The 17,778-nt window shown below is 44.3% G+C and overlaps 1 protein-coding gene across 1 annotated transcript; it reads left to right on the forward strand.

The window, feature by feature from the left end:
* The first annotated feature begins 13,319 nt into the window (after positions 1–13,319).
* Positions 13,320–14,270, forward strand: LOC138674805 (olfactory receptor 1M1-like). Its single transcript, XM_069762620.1, has one exon. It carries the CDS (start codon positions 13,320–13,322, stop codon positions 14,268–14,270), a length of 951 nt encoding a protein of 316 aa, XP_069618721.1.
* The last annotated feature ends 3,508 nt before the right edge of the window (positions 14,271–17,778 follow it).

A 17,778-nucleotide genomic window follows, 5' to 3' on the forward strand; every position in this document is an offset into this window, starting at 1 on the left:
GGGCTGCTATTTCTGTGGGGTGTTTCTCTGGAGGCAAGAGAGGTCTGTGTTTCTTCTAATAGGGGAAGTTAATCCTTCGGCTGGCGCGAGACGTCTAGGAATCATCGTAGGCACGTTCCCCGGCTATTGCTAGTTGTGTGTTTAGGTTCAGGATCGCGGTCAGCTCAGTTTCCATCACCCTAGAGCTCGTCTTGTTTTTTGCGCTTGTTCTTTTGTGGTCCCCTGCCATTGGGATCATGACAGTATCGCCGGCCCAAAAATGTGGTAATCGTATTGGCTGAAGTAGGAGGAAAAGAGGTCTGAGGAAGTTTTTTTTTTTTTTTTTTCCCCTCAGTGTTTGCTGCCTAGCCTTAATTGCAGCCTGGCTGCTTCTTACCTCCTCTTAATCCTTGAATGGCTCTGACCTCAGCTGTTTGTCATGGACGTCCAGAGTTTGGCTTCCAGCCTGAATAATCTTGCTGCTAAGGTTCAAAATATACAAGATTTTGTTGTACATGCTCCTATGTTTGAACCTAGAATTCCTATCCCAGAGTTTTTTTCTGGAGATAGATCTAGATTTCTGAATTTTAGGAACAATTGCAAGTTGTTTCTTTCTTTGAAATCTCGTTCCTCTGGAGACCCTGCTCAGCAGGTCAAGATCGTTATATCTTTCCTGCGGGGTGACCCTCAGAATTGGGTATTTGCATTGGCACCAGGGGATCCTGCGTTGCTCAATGTGGATGCGTTTTTTCTAGCATTGGGTTTGCTCTATGAGGAACCTAACCTAGAGATTCAGGCTGAAAAAGCTTTATTGGTTCTCTCTCAGGGGCAAGATAAAGCAGAAATATATTGTCAGAAATTTCGGAAATGGTCGGTGCTTACTCAGTGGAATGAGTGCGCCCTGGCTGCAAAATTCAGAGATGGCCTTTCTGAGGCCATTAAAGATGTTATGGTGGGGTTCCCTGCGCCTACAGGTCTGAATGAGTCTATGACTATGGCTATTCAGATTGATCGGCGTTTACGGGTGCGCAAACCTGTGCACCATTTGGCGGTGTCTTCTGAACAGGCACCTGAGACAATGCAATGTGATAGAATTCAGTCCAGAAGTGAACGGCAAAACTATAGGCGGAAAAATGGGTTGTGTTTTTATTGTGGTGATTCAGCTCATGTTATATCAGCATGCTCTAAACGCACAAAAAAGGTTGATAAGTCTGTAGCCATTAGTACTTTACAGTCTAAGTTCATTCTGTCTGTGACGCTGATTTGTTCATTATCAGCCATTTCCGTCGATGCCTATGTGGATTCAGGAGCTGCCCTGAGTCTTATGGATTGGTCATTTGCCAACCGCTGTGGGTTTAGTCTGGAGCCTCTGAAAGTCCCTATTCCTTTGAAAGGAATTGACTCTACACCTTTGGCTATGAATAAACCTCAGTACTGGACACAAGTGACCATGCGTATGACTCCCGTTCATCAGGAGGTGATTCGCTTCCTGGTACTGTATAATTTACATGATGTCTTAGTGCTTGGTCTGTCATGGTTACAAACTCATAACTCAGTCTTGGACTGGAAAACAATGTCTGTGTTAAGCTGGGGATGTCAGGGGGTTCTTGATGATGCACCTCCGATTTCTATCGCTTCATCTACTCCTTCTGAGGTTCCTGTATTTTTGTCTGATTATCGGGATGTTTTTGAGGAGCCTAAGCTCAATTCGCTTCCTCCTCACAGGGATTGCGATTGTGCTATAGATTTGATTCCTGGCAGTAAATTTCCTAAAGGTCGTTTGTTCAATCTGTCAGTGCCAGAGCATACTGCTATGCGGGATTATGTTAAGGAGTCCTTGGAAAAGGGACATATCCGTCCATCTTCGTCCCCTTTGGGAGCAGGTTTTTTTTTGTGGCCAAAAAAGATGGTTCTTTGAGGCCTTGTATAGATTACCGTCTTTTGAATAAGATTACAGTCAAATATCAGTATCCTTTGCCATTGTTGACTGATTTGTTCGCTCGCATTAAGGGGGCTAAATGGTTCACTAAGATTGATCTTCGGGGTGCGTATAATCTTGTGCGGATAAAGCAGGGTGATGAGTGGAAAACCGCATTTAATACGCCTGAGGGCCATTTTGAGTATTTGGTGATGCCTTTTGGACTTTCTAATGCTCCTTCTGTCTTCCAGTCCTTTATGCATGATATTTTCCGTGAATATCTGGATAAATTTATGATTGTGTATTTGGATGATGTTTTGGTTTTTTCTGATGACTGGGAGTCCCATGTTCAGCAGGTCAGGAAGGTGTTTCAGGTCCTGCGGGCCAATTCTTTGTTTGTAAAAGGTTCAAAGTGTCTCTTTGGAGTCCAGAAGATTTCTTTTTTGGGGTATATTTTTTCCCCTTCTACTATTGAGATGGATCCCGTCAAGGTTCAGGCTATTTGTGACTGGACGCAGCCTACATCTCTTAAGAGTCTACAGAAGTTCTTGGGCTTTGCTAATTTTTATCGTCGTTTCATAACTAATTTTTCTAGTGTTGTTAAGCCTTTGACGGATTTGACTAAGAAGGGTGCTGATGTTGCTGATTGGTCTCCTGCGGCTGTGGAGGCCTTTCAGGAACTTAAGCGCCGGTTTTCTTCTGCTCCTGTGTTGCGTCAGCCAGATGTTTCGCTTCCTTTTCAGGTTGAGGTTGATGCTTCCGAGATTGGAGCGGGGGCGGTTTTGTCACAGAGAAGCTCCGATGGCTCAGTGATGAAGCCATGTGCGTTCTTTTCTAGAAAGTTTTCGCCCACTGAGCGGAATTATGATGTTGGTAATCGGGAGCTTTTGGCCATGAAGTGGGCATTTGAGGAGTGGCGTCATTGGCTTGAGGGTGCTAGACATCGTGTGGTGGTCTTGACTGATCACAAAAATCTGATTTACCTTGAGTCTGCCAAGCGTCTGAATCCTAGACAGGCTCGTTGGTCACTGTTTTTCTCCCGTTTCGATTTTGTGGTTTCATACCTGCCAGGTTCAAAGAATGTGAAGGCGGATGCTCTTTCTAGGAGTTTTGTGCCTGACTCCCCTGGAAATTCTGAGCCCACTGGTATCCTTAGGGATGGGGTGATTTTGTCGGCTGTCTCCCCAGACTTGCGACGTGCTTTGCAGGAGTTTCAGGTGGATAAACCTGATCGTTGTCCACCTGAAAGACTGTTTGTTCTGGATAATTGGACCAGTAGAGTCATCTCCGAGGTCCATTCTTCTGCGTTGGCAGGTCATCCTGGAATATCTGGTACTAGAGACTTGGTGGCCAGGTCTTTTTGGTGGCCTTCCTTGTCGAGGGATGTGCGTTCTTTTGTGCAGTCTTGTGAAGTTTGCGCTCGGGCTAAGCCTTGCTGTTCTCGGGCCAGTGGATTGTTGTCACCTTTGCCTATCCCGAAGAGGCCTTGGACGCACATTTCCATGGACTTTATTTCGGATCTCCCTGTCTCTCAAAAGATGTCCGTCATCTGGGTTGTGTGTGACCGCTTTTCTAAGATGGTTCATCTGGTACCCTTGCCTAAGTTACCTTCCTCCTCTGAGTTGGTCCCTCTGTATTTTCAGAACGTGGTTCGTTTGCATGGGATTCCGGAGAACATAGTTTCTGATAGGGGATCCCAGTTTGTGTCTAGATTTTGGCGGACGTTCTGTGCTAAGATGGGCATTGATTTGTCCTTTTCGTCTGCATTCCATCCTCAGACGAATGGCCAGACGGAACGAACTAATCAGACCTTAGAAACTTATTTAAGGTGTTTTGTTTCTGCTGATCAAGATGACTGGGTTACCTTTTTGCCGCTTGCCGAGTTTGCCCTTAATAATCGGGCTAGTTCTGCTACCTTGGTTTCTCCTTTCTTTTGTAATTCGGGGTTTCATCCTCGTTTTTCCTCTGGTCAGGTGAAGCCTTCTGATTGTCCTGGAGTGGACATGGTGGTGGATAGGTTGCATCAGATTTGGAGTCATGTGGTGGACAATTTGAAGTTGTCCCAGGAGAGGGCTCAGCAGTTTGCTAATCGCCGTCGCCGCGTGGGTCCTCAACTTCGTGTTGGGGACTTGGTGTGGTTGTCTTCTCGTTTTGTTCCTATGAAGGTCTCTTCTCCTAAGTTCAAGCCTCGGTTCATCGGTCCCTATAGGATCTTGGAAATTCTTAACCCTGTGTCGTTTCGTTTGGATCTCCCGGCATCGTTTGCTATTCATAATGTGTTCCATCGGTCGTTGTTGCGGAAGTATGAGGTACCTGTTGTTCCTTCGCTTGAGCCTCCTGCTCCGGTGCTGGTGGAGGGAGAATTGGAGTATGTTGTGGAGAAGATCTTGGATTCTCGTGTTTCCAGACGGAAACTCCAATATTTGGTCAAGTGGAAGGGTTATGGTCAGGAGGATAATTCTTGGGTGGATGCCTCTGATGTTCATGCTGCTGATTTGGTCCGTGCATTTCATAGGGCTCATCCTGGTCGCCCTGGTGGTTCTCATGAGGGTTCGGTGACCCCTCCTCAGGATGGGGTACTGTTGTGGATTCTGTTTTTGGGCTCCCTCTGGTGGTTACAGATGGTACTGGGTGACTTGTGTTCTCTGCTGTCTCTGGTGTCCACCTGTTCTATCAGGATATGGGAGTTTCCTATTTAACCTGGCCTTCTTGTCATTTCCTCGCCGGCGATCAATGTAATCAGTGTGTCTTGTTACCTCTGCTTCCTGCTTCTGTTATCTTCAGGACAAGCTAAGTTTTGATGTTTCTGTTTCACGTTTTGCTTAATTTTAGTCTTAGTCCAGCTTGCAGATATGTGATTCCTTTTTGCTGGTTGCTCTAGTGGGCTGATATTACTCCTCATGTTCCATGAGTTGGCACATGAGTTCAAGTAATTTCAGGATGGTTTTTTGTAGGGTTTTTCGCTGACCGCGCAGTTCACTTTTGTATCCTCTGCTATCTAGCTTTAGCGGGCCTCATTTTGCTGAATCTGTTTTCATAACTACGTATGTGCTTTCCTCTCATTTCACCGTCATTACATGTGGGGGGCTGCTATTTCTGTGGGGTGTTTCTCTGGAGGCAAGAGAGGTCTCTGTTTCTTCTAATAGGGGAAGTTAATCCTTCGGCTGGCGGGAGACGTCTAGGAATCATCGTAGGCACGTTCCCCGGCTATTGCTAGTTGTGTGTTTAGGTTCAGGATCGCGGTCAGCTCAGTTTCCATCACCCTAGAGCTCGTCTTGTTTTTTGCGCTTGTTCTTTTGTGGTCCCCTGCCATTGGGATCATGACAGGGTGGCGCCTCTAACTGCCAGAGACACTTTTGCATACTATGAGGGGCCCTGTTCCAGGGCCAACGAGTATACCCCCCACCTGATGAAGGAACCTGCACTTTCATCTGCACCTTCCTCTTTGTCCCCGTGTAAGGTGGTACAGTTTGCGGGAAGGGGAACCTGACTTTCAGCAGGGTCAGATTCAAGCTGTGTAGAGTGCAAGAGGAATGTAGTGGTCTGGGTCAATGTACCAGCAGACTCATCTAGCAGTGGCTGGGCAATGGGCAGGATGAGGAGGAAACACAGATATAGGCCCAATATAAAATGTAGGCTAAAAGCAGTTCAAAATTGGTAACAGAACTAAACAGGCGGCATTGCTTTGTTCAGTGGAGGACAATTGTAACGAGTGGCGCAGACACAGTTAGTAGGCCCAAAATAAAAATGTAGGCTAAATACAGTTCAAAATTGGTAACAGGACTAAACAGGCAGCATAGCTTTGTTAAGTGGAGGACAATTGTAATGAGTTGCGCAGACACAGGTAGTAGGCCCAAATACAAAAGTAGGCTAAAAGACGTTCAAAATTGGTAACAGGACTAGACAGGCGGCATAGCTTTGTTCTGTGGAGGACAATTGTAATGAGTGGCACAGACACAGGTAGTAGGCCCAAAATACAAAAGCAGGCTAAATGCAGTTCAAAATTGGTAACAGGGCTAAACAGGTGGCATAGCTTTGTTCTGTGGAGGACAATTGTAATGAGTGGCGCAGACACGGGTAGTAGGCCCAAAATACAAAAGCAGGCTAAATGCAGTTCAAAATTGGTAACAGGACTAAACAGGCGGCATAGATTTGTTAAGTATAGGACAATTGTATTGAGTGGCACAGACACAGGTGGTAGGTCCAAAATACAAAAGTAGGCTACAAGCAGTTCTAAATTGGTAACATGACTAAACAGGTGGCATAGCTAGGTACAAGGGCGGGCTCCTCTGCTGAGTAGCAGACAGTGGTATTAGGCGCAATGTATTAACTGGTCTAAATGGAGGCCAGGGCCCGTGTATATTTTAACTATCATTGCAACAAATTTGTATTGGCAGTGCCATTGAAGGATTTAACAGCACAGACTACACAGTGGTGTTGCAGGGAGAGGTAAGTATTGCAAGTGGTAGAGCACTGTTTGAGCTGGGGGGAACACTCTCTCATGGGCGGCGATACTGGCACAGGGCCCCTCATATTACGACGGTGTGTCTGACGTTGGTTGTGCAACACCATCGTCAGAGATACTTCATTGTATTATGAGGGACCCTGTGCCAGTGCCGTCGCCCAAGAATGGGCACACCCACCTGTCCAGGCAAACGGCACTTGCACGGGTGCTTGCGGCAGGTGGTGACCACGGCCCTGTGGGGGGAGTCAGCCCATTTAGGGAGGTATAAAAATGGCCTATGGTGGACATTCAGCAGCTGCAAATGGCGGAATTGGAGAAGTCAGTAAGAGGATGCCAAAAGCAAGACATTTTTCAGGCAAGCTATGTGTGTTAGGAGTCGAGTTCCCGCCGCTGCACAGGGAGAATCTCGAACCATGTCTCCTGCGGTCTCCCATTCTGCATCAGCCGCAGTGGAGCCTGCTCAGCGGAGACTTCGGTCCCAGCGTCTCACTGAATCTGATACTGTGCAAAGGGTTACTGCTGCCTCTCCAGGCTTTACTATTGTACCCTGCACTGTTCTGCGGCGAGCAGGCTTTTCTAGGACTAAGTCCTGCTTTGCACACACTGAGCATGCCCAGGGCAAGATCTCTCAGTGGAGATCTAGGGTCACATGCTCAGGTACTGCAGCAACTTCCATTGGTCCTTCTTGGAAGGTCCTGTAGGTGCTACAACTATAAAAGGTTCTCATGACCACACGGCCATGCACTAGTATCAAATATATACGAGCTCACCGCCAGTGTGGTTGTGTGTGTGGTCAGGGACCCGGCTGAAATAAGCCCCTAGAATGCTGGCACCTCCGGTGAGGAGTTTCTCATGAGTGAAATCAGGGCTGGCTAATAGACATTAGAATTCCAGCTCCACCGGAGAGAAGCATCGTGTTTGGTTGGGACTGCATGACCACTGTTGGCTCTACTCAGTAGCTGTGTTCCCTGTGATCTAAACAGGGCACAGCATTCTCTTTACTACGGGCTCTGTGAAGTAACAGAGTTCGTTCATTCTAATTTACTTCACTGCCTTACTTAGCAGCAGGTTATTTCCTGCACTGTGGATCCCGGGTGGCGATTGCACCTATCTGATTAATAAATATATTCGGTGCGTTCTGCCAACCCTAACAGTATACTAGCGCCAGGATCTGGCTAAGTAATGGCGGATGAACAGCGATTGCAGGGTTACATCAGGCTGCTGGAGGGCCGGTTGGCATCTCTTGAGCGTGCAACCTCAGCGGTGGATGTTACCGCAATAGCTGTTCAGGCTGCTAGCGTGGCTGCAGCAGCTTTACCCACTGCCACCTCTGTTCCAACTTTATCTCACCTCCCATTGCCTGAGAAATACTCTGGGGACAGTAAGTCCTGTAGGGGTTCCGTGAGCCAGTGTGGTATACACCTCGAGCTCCTGGCTGCACGTTTTCCCACAGAGCGGGCAAAGGTGGGATTCATAATCTCTCTCCTGTCAGACAGCTTTGGAGTGGGCCACGCCACTGTGGGAGTGCAACAATCATGTGGTGCGGAGTGTTCCTCAGTTTCTCGACACTCTGAAACAGGTCTTTGTGGGACCTCAAGTCACTCATGATACAGCGCTCCAGCTGCTGGCTTTGACTCAGGGTTCAACCATGATCAGCCATTTTGCCATCCATTTCCGGACATTAGCGTCTGAGTTGGAATGGTCAGATAAAACCCTCATTCCTGTATTTTGGAGGGGGCTGGCTGACCATGTGAAGGACGCATTGGCCACTAGGGAGATTCCCGCCACACTGGAGGAGCTCATAGCTGTATTAACTCGCATAGACCTTAATTTTCACGAGCGAAGCTTGGAGCGAGCCCAGTGTAGGCAGAGGTTTCGGCTGGCTCCCACCTTCGCCAGACCTTTGGAATCTCCAGTCCAGGTGTTCGAGTCACATGAGGCCATAGAGGTGACACGAGCGGGATCTAAGTCCCAGTCCGATCGTGCACTTAAGGTCTGTCATGTTTGCTGGCAGTCAGGACATCTTGCCTCCAAGTGTCCTCAGCGGTCGATGAAACGTCAGCGTCTAGTGGCAGTTGGAGGAGGACACTTGACACGGCGAGGTTTGCCTCTAAGTTGTCCTTCAAGGGGACAATTACCATAGGCCCATCCACTCTTATGGTAGAGCTATGCGTGGACTCTGGGGCGCAGGGTAATTTTATGTCATCCGCTTTCGCCCAGTGTCATGCAATACCCCTGGTGATGCTCGCCAAACCTGTAACCGTGCGAGTGGTAAATGGGTCGACACTACCCTCACAGATTACCCACCAAACCATTCCTTTCACTTTATCTGTGTCTCCATCACATCAGGAGATTATCTCTCTATTAGTCATTCCTGAGGGAATTAATGTGGTCTTGTTGGGGATACTATGGCTATGCTATCATTCTCCTCATATAGAGTGGTCCTTAGGGAGAATTTTGGGATGGAGTAAATCCTGTGAGGGTAGATGTCAGAGGGAGTGCGTTCAGGTTGCTACAACAGAGGTACCCGCAGATCTTTCCTCTCTCCCCAAACACTATTGGCCCTATGCAGACGTGTTCTCCAAAAGGGCTGTGGAGACCCTTCCGCCCCACCGCCCCTATGATTGTCCTATTGACCTCTTTCCTGGTGCTGAGCCTCCCCGGGGTCGAGTCTATCCGTTATCTCTCCCGGAGACGGAGGCAATGGCACAGCAACTGGAACCTAGCGCCACATGACGTTACTAATAGGCTAGGATCAAGTTGCTGTGCATACTCTGTGTGAACACTGCTGCAGATTATTTATTTGCACTGGTGTGCCAAGCAGCCATTCCCTGATTGTAGGCTGGCTGTCTTATTTGGTATTATCACACCTGTGTAGTCGCCATCTTTACTTGGGCCCACTGCACCATGAGAGTGCATTTGATTTGAGGCCTAGACAGGTAAGCACCTTTGCCTGTTTTTCTGTGGTGTTTTTTCTAGAATAGTGGAGGTTTTTTCCTCCTTTTTTCCTCCTGTTGTAGTTTTTGCACACACTGAGCATGCCCAGGGTAAGATCTCTCAGTGGAGGTCTAAGGTCACATGCTCAGGTACTGCAGCAACTTCCATTGGTCCTTCAGGAAGGCCCTGTACCTGATCAAGTTCTGTGGCAGCCATCCATTGGTCCTTCTTGGAAGGTCCTGTACATGCTGCAGCTATAAAAGGTTTGCATGGCCGCACGGCCATGCGCTAGTATCACCTCATGTCATGAGCTTGTTAATTGTGGTTGCGCCTGTATGTGTGTGTTCAGGGACCCGGCTGACCCGGCTAAAATAAGCCCCTAGAATACCGGCACCTCCGGTGAGGAGTATTGCATGAATGTATTCAGGGACCCGGCTGAAATAAGCCCCTAGAATACCGGCTCCTCCGGTGAGGAGTGCTTGTATGCTTTTCTGGGTGCGTGACCACTGACTGCCTCCAGCTCAGCAGTTAGCTGTGTTCCGCTGTGATGCTAACAGGGCACAGCATCTTATTTCTAGTGACTCCATGGAGTTAAAAGAGTTCGCTTATACCGCCATATAGCGCCGCCATTTGCCACCAGCAGGTTCCTCTCCTGCACGGTGGACCTCGGGTTGCGAACGCACCTATTTATAGATATATATATATATATATATATACAGTGCCTACAAGTAGTATTCAACCCCCTGCAGATTTAGCAGGTTTAATAAGATGCAAATAAGTTAGAGCCTTCAAACTTCAAACAAGAGCAGGATTTATTAACAGATGCATAAATCTTACAAACCAGAAAGTTTTGTTGCTCAGTTAAATTTTTATAAATTTTAAACATAAAAGTGTGGGTCAATTATTATTAAACCCCTAGGTTTAATATTTTGTGGAATAACCTTTGTTTGCAATTACAGCTAATAATCGTCTTTTATAAGACCTGATCAGGGCGGCACAGGTCTCTGGAGTTATCTTGGCCCACTCCTCCATGCAGATCTTCTCCAAGTTATCTAGGTTCTTTGGGTGTCTCATATGGACTTTAATCTTGAGCTCCTTCCACAAGTTTTCAATTGGGTTATGGTCAGGAGACTGACTAGGCCACTGCAACACCTTGATTTTTTGCCTCTTGAACCAGGCCTTGGTTTTCTTGGCTGTGTGCTTTGGGTCGTTGTCTTGTTGGAAAATGAAATGACGACCCATCTTAAGATCCTTGATGGAGGAGCGGAGGTTCTTGGCCAAAATCTCCAGGTAGGCCGTGCAATCCATCTTCCCATGGATGCGGACCAGATGGCCAGGCCCCTTGGCTGAGAAACAGCCCCACAGCACGATGCTGCCACCACCATGCTTGACTGTAGGGATGGTATTCTTGGGGTCGTATGCAGTGCCATCCAGTCTCCAAATGTCACGTGTGTGGTTGGCACCAAAGATCTCGATCTTGGTCTCATCAGCCCAGAGAACCTTGAACCAGTCAGTCTCAGAGTCCTCCAAGTGATCATGAGCAAACTGTAGACGAGCCTTGACATGACGCTTTGAAAGAAAAGGTACCTTACGGGCTCGTCTCGAACGGAGACCATTGCGGTGGAGTACGTTACTTATGGTATTGACTGAAACCAATGTCCCCACTGCCATGAGATCTTCCCGGAGCTCCTTCCTTGTTGTCCTTGGGTTAGCCTTGACTCTTCGGACAAGCCTGGCCTCGGCACGGGAGGAAACTTTCAAAGGCTGTCCAGGCCGTGGAAGGCTAACAGTACTTCCATAAGCCTTCCACTTCCGGATGATGCTCCCAACAGTGGAGACAGGTAGGCCCAACTCCTTGGAAAGGGTTTTGTACCCCTTGCCAGCCTTGTGACCCTCCACGATCTTGTCTCTGATGGCCTTGGAATGCTCCTTTGTCTTTCCCATGTTGACCATGTATGAGTGCTGTTCACAAGTTTGGGGAGGGTCTTAAATAGTCAGAAAAGGCTGGAAAAAGAGATAATTAATCCAAACATGTGAAGCTCATTGTTCTTTGTGCCTGAACTACTTCTTAATACTTTAGGGGAACCAAACAGAATTCTGGTGGGTTGAGGGGTTGAATAATAAATGACCCTCTGAAAAGACTTTTCACAATTTAAAAAAAAAATAAACAAAGAAATAACATTCTTTTTTGCTGCAGTGCATTTCACACTTCCAGGCTGATCTACAGTCCAAATGTCACAATGCCAAGTTATTTCCAAATGTGTAAACCTGCTAAATCTGCAGGGGGTTGAATACTACTTGTAGGCACTGTATATATATATATATATATATATATCCGCCGCCAACCCTAACATATATATAGGTGCTTCTCACAAAATTTGAATATCAAATAGTTATTTTTTTTCAGTTCTTCAATGCAAAAAATGAATGTGTTTTTCTTAATTTAGAGCATTTTGCTGTTTGCCACAGTACTACATGTCACATGTTTTATTCTTTGTTCAGCATAGATGGTACATTCCCCCGTGAGCACTTTATTGCTCCTTAGCGATTACCATTTTCTTGAAGCTGCATAAATAGGGAAACACAATTTCACTGTTTCACAGATCGTCAACCAGCCCAGGGAATATTCATAATTAGCAAAAATTACTTTAAAACATTTAAATAATCATTTCATATTTAACAAACAGTTCCTGCTATATGAAGGTGACGTTTTGGAGGGCTTTTGATCATGCTATGAAAAATAATCTCACAAGGGAACCAGAAAATGATAGTGGTTTTTTTTCACACTTTTTTCCAATCTGCAGTTTATTGTGACTCTGGAAGGGTAAGAGGTTTCTGCTTCCTCTTCATTTAAAAGAAAAAAGTATGGGTATTCTGAAACCATGTCCATTGGATGCCATGCTATGGTAGAATTTCCTCAACATAAAGCAGTAATGAGGGGATGTACAGTTTCTGGCACAGTGGATAGGACTACACAGATGTTGTGTTCATGTCTTGCGCTTTGAACAGCTGTTCTGCGCAGAGGTAGGTTTTTAAAGAGGATCCTTTCCAAAATTTTCCCTGAAAGAGCACTTCAAAATTCCTTGTTAACCTGTTCATATTCAGTTTACATGGGAAACCAACTTGGCGTTTATGAGTTTTGAGTCCCCTTTTTTTATTCTTCTAAAGAGGTTTTAGTAACATAGTAACATAGTTAGTAAGGCCGAAAAAAGACATTTGTCCATCCAGTTCAGCCTATATTCCATCATAATAAATCCCCAGATCTACGTCCTTCTACAGAACCTAATAATTGTATGATACAATATTGTTCTGCTCCAGGAAGACATCCAGGCCTCTCTTGAACCCCTCAACTGAGTTCGCCATCACCACCTCCTCAGGCAAGCAATTCCAGATTCTCACTGCCCTAACAGTAAAGAATCCTCTTCTATGTTGGTGGAAAAACCTTCTCTCCTCCAGACGCAAAGAATGCCCCCTTGTGCCCGTCACCTTCCTTGGTATAAACAGATCCTCAGCGAGATATTTGTATTGTCCCCTTATATACTTATACATGGTTATTAGAATTTTGTTGCCCTCCTTTGTACTCTCTCTAGTTCCATTATATCCTTCCTGAGCACCGGTGCCCAAAACTGGACACAGTACTCCATGTGCGATCTAACTAGGGATTTGTACAGAGGCAGTATAATGCTCTCATCATGTGTATCCAGACCTCTTTTAATGCACCCCATGATCCTGTTTGCCTTGGCATAGTAAATGTATGAAGAAATGAAAAAGTGCATGTCTAGCTTATCCTGATAGAATCACATCATGATAAGCAATGTGAAATCAAAAGGCTGCAAGAAAAATGCTTCAGGGAAAGTAAAACTCTTCCCCCCCCAAAAAAAATATAGCTTTATAACTCTTTTTTTTTTTTGCTTGAAAACTCATCATTTGTGAACAAACTCATTAACCTCCAGCTAAACAATGTTTTTGTGTGATATTTCAAGGAATCTGCCTGTTCATTTTTTAATTTATTATCAGATAATGCAGGAGATAAATGTGTCCACCGTGGCTGTGATTCATCTCTTGGGATTGCAGGATACCCACAGAGTAACCTTCGTAGTCTTCTTCCTTTTCTTTGTGGTTTATTGCTTGACCGTATGTGGGAACCTTCTCATTATAGCACTGGTGTCCTACAGCCGGATCCTCCACACTCCCATGTACTTCTTCCTCACACAGCTCTCTGCGTCAGACATCATCTTGGCCTCGGATATCCTTCCTAATATTCTCCAAGCTGTTGTGGTTAAGGACAACATAATATCTTTCACGGACTGCATTGCTCAGTTCTATTTCTTCGATGTCTCAGAAACTGCCGACTGCCTCCTTCTAACTGTGATGTGTTACGATAGATACTTGGCCATCTGTCAACCTCTTCACTATACTCGTATTATGACTCCCCAGTTCTGTCTGAGAATGGTAATTGCGACTTGGATAGCGAGCACTTCTGTTGTATTAATTCACACTCTAACAATAACCAAACTTGACTTTTGTGGACTCAATATTATTGATCACTTCTTCTGCGATCTTGACCCCATACTGAAGCTTTCGTGCTCGGATATCACAGCAGTTGAGATAGAAGTTACAATGTTGAGTGCTCTTCTGGTGGGCATCCCTTTCTTCATGATCATTATTTCATATGTTAATATCTTAGTCACGATTTTACAGATTCCATCAATCACTGGAAGGCAGAAGGCTTTCTCCACCTGTAGCGCCCACCTGTTTGTGGTGTCCATGTACTATGGAACTCTTCTCTGTGTTTATTTGGTTCCTAACAGTAATCAGTCTTGGGACGTTACCAAATTCCTGTCCTTGTTGTACACGGTGGTGACTCCACTAATGAATCCCATAATATATAGTCTTCGAAACAAAGACTTAAGAAATGCGGTTGAAAAGGTCATCAACGAATTCTATCAATTTGCAAGAAATTACCGATGACTAATTAACCACTTATATTTAGTGTGAATTTGGAAATGTATAAAATCTAGAACAACAAAATTAAAAGAAAAAGCTTTTAAAATAAGTTACACAGACTAAAGTGGAAAGAGGAAAAGAGCACAATAACTTGTTGAAGCATCACTCCAGCATTTTTTAAATTTTGCTGATAGAGTGGTGCTTCAAATCATATGCTCCCTCTCTTATACTCACCTACGGCATCTTCACCTGTTATCGCTCCTGTAGGTTTCCAGCAGTTTGTGACCAGCTGTTCCAGTGATTCATGGAGTAAACCGGAGGTCACAACCCAATAGAGAGGTCTATTAGAGGCTTGTTCCGGATCTCATAAATTTGCATTGAGAGCTTGTGAAGTAACGTCTGTCCGGTCAGAAGCTATGGTAACAAGATGGAGCTTTACCAAAAGAACATGAGCATTCCAGAGGGTTAGTGTAAGAGTAGGGCAGGGACCTTAGGTTTAAAGCATCACCCCTGCATTGAAAAAAATAATCTGCAGTGGTGCTATAAGGAGGACGTTTCAATATATATAGTTTTTTTTACTTAAAACCAATAGATAATTCAATTGTTGCTGTTCACTAGTTCTGGAGCACTTTTTCATTTTTCAAGTTTTTATCATCTTAATATATTGCAGTCATCATATTACTGTATATGGCACACTGTATACTTGCAACTGCTCATTATGCATTTCTACCCATTTAATTGTTCTCTTTTCCATTAGGTCTACAACATCACGTGATAAATCCTCCTAAGCTTTATGTAGAATCAGGAGGTCAATTTACCATGTATGACTCATGAGCCACTGTAAAAGTCCTTGGTGGGGGGGGCGTATTGAAGTCAAGGTCAGGAATTGAAGAAAGGAATGATTTCTGCAGGGGCAAGAGACTTCTTATTCATGCATAGAGAAGAGAATAGAGAAGAATTAGCTGGTAGAAAGGCACAATGAGCAATTGTAAGTACACAGTGTTATCTAGTATGACAACTGCAATATACTAAGAGGATGAAACATTGATGGAAGGAGGAGGAGAAGGAGGAGGGCTTCTTTAAACTTTATATTCTTCTTGGTATATATTATACTGCACTCAACTTTTCTCTTTTCAAGTTCATTTGTGCCATTGTTTTTTAAGACATTGAATTAGCAGTTTTAAATCTCAGCTATAAATGAAGGATGAGGCTGATTTTGTTATTAGTATAAGAACAGTATGTCGATCTTTGGATCTGTAGAAATGATCCTTGAAATCCTGACTTTTTTTATGCAAAACTGAATTAATATTTCACTTTTGGCACGCATAGAAATGGCATCCCTGTAAGCCAGAATTCTCACCTAAATTCTGCAACCTTTCACAGATAAGATCCCTGTTCTCTCATACTAACGCGGATCTACATATACAGCACATATCATTTTAAGTCACATCTTTTCCTATATCTTTTCATTTGAATCTAAATAAATTTCCTTTTTATTCAAATCACTTGTGAAGACCAAATCTATCCCAAAAAATATAAATTTCCACATCGACGGTGAAGAAAATTGTAGTTATGAATGCACAGGAATTTTATTGTGAAAAAAAAGATAATTTGCCTTTTGTGCCTTGCTCTGTGACTCAATGACTCCAAGTTACCAAATATTGGTTGCAGCAAAACAAGACTAAACGATCAGCCCTCATCCACTGTGCTTGATAATTGTCACGAGTAGTGATGAGCGAGCACTCAAATGCTCGGATGCTCGTTGCTCGGGTCTAGCAAATTGGAATACTCAGGTGCTCGACCCGAGCAACAAGCCCAATGAAAGTCTATGGGAGACCCGAGTATTTTTACCGCGATCCCCCGGGGGTCCTTTTGAGGTCTCAAAACATCTGAAAATGATGGAAAAACTGCTCAAATGACACAGCAACATCATGGGGATCGCCCCTGGAAGCATTCCTGACTCCGAGGTCACAGCAGTAAGCAATGTTGTCAGAGTTTCAATGTTGTCAGAGTTTCACACCATTTTTACAGGTGCACTAAAAACATACAAAACCAAAAACCCAAATGGATTTTGCTGGGAAAAATGTTAAAGTACATCATGTCCATGGTAATGACTTGTATATAAGGCAAAATAATTAACCCCAGACCGAAATGTTCCTCCCCCACTTGGGCTATGTTCGCACGCAGCGTTTTTGATGCGTTTTTCAAGGAAAATTCACTTCACATTATTCATTTTGTACTCCCATACTGTTTTCTTATGTATTGACTGCAAGGCCTGCCCTGCTACCAAGTCATATGCACCCCAAGAAGCCTTGGAACCAGGTACTGGATGGCCACAAGAAACCTCACTTCACATTCTTCAGTTGGTCCTGCCATACTGTTTTCTTATGCATTGAATTCAAGGGCCGCCTTGACCCAAATTTACAAGCCAATCCCCCCTTGGAAGAAACATGGAGGAGAGCCTCATAAAAAACTGTTCCATTACAAAGGAGCAGGTCTCTTAGACTCCTACACATTTTCTCCGTGGGGATACACATCAACATACTGTGTAAATATTTTTATTACAGGCATCATAAACACCCTTGCAAAAAACTAGAATGGGCTGTAGCAACATGGAGCACGTTAACCCTGGTGATCTAGTGGCGGTCAATGATGTGAGGAGGAAGGCCTTATTAAAAAAGAGGGCCAATTTAACCCCTTCAAGACCTTGCCCTTTTCCGTTTTTCCGTTCTCGTTTTTCGCTCCACTCCTTCCCAGAGTCATAACTTTTTTTTTCTGTCAATATGGCCATGTGAGGGCTTGTTTTTTGAAAGACATTATTGGTTTTAGCATGTCATGTACTAGAAAACGGGAAAAAAATTCCAAGTGCGGTGAAATTGCAAAAAAGTGCAATCCCACACTTGTTTTTTGTTTGGCTTTTTTGCTAGGTTCATTAAATGCTAAAACCGACCTGCCATTATGATTCTCCAGGTCATTATGAGTTCATGGACACCTAACATGACTAGGTTACATTTTATCTAAGTGGTAAAAAATTTTTCCAAACTTTGCTAAAAAGAGAAAAAAAAGCGCAATTTTCCAATACCCGTTGCGTCTCCATTTTTCGTGATCTGGGGTCAGGTAAGGGCTTATTTTTTGCATGCTGAGCTGATGTTTTTAATTATACCATTTTGATGCAGATACATTATTTTGATTGCCTGTTATTGCATTTTAATGCAATGTCGTGGCGACCAAAAAAAACAAAATTCTGGCTTTTCGAATTTTTTTCTCGCTACGCTATTTAGCGATCAGGTTAATGTTTTTTTTTATTAATAGATTGGGTGATTCTGAACATGGTGATACCAAATATGCATATGTTTGATTTTTGTTTTATTGTTTTATTTTGAATGGGGCAAAAGGGGGGTGATTCAAACTTTTTTAATTTTTTAATTTTTTTTCATATTTTTTAAACTTTTTTTTTTTTACTTTTGCCATGCTTCAATAGCCTCCATGGGAGGCTGGAAGCTGGCATAACCTGATCGGCTCTGCTGCATAG

The sequence above is a fragment of the Ranitomeya imitator genome, chromosome 4 (genome assembly GCF_032444005.1).
Source record: "Ranitomeya imitator isolate aRanImi1 chromosome 4, aRanImi1.pri, whole genome shotgun sequence".
NCBI classification, from domain to species: domain Eukaryota; kingdom Metazoa; phylum Chordata; class Amphibia; order Anura; family Dendrobatidae; genus Ranitomeya; species Ranitomeya imitator.

Bases quoted from the DNA above. Each gene is read 5' to 3' on its own strand.
- LOC138674805 (XM_069762620.1), top strand. From the start codon at position 13,320: ATGCAGGAGATAAATGTGTCCACCGTGGCTGTGATTCATCTCTTGGGA.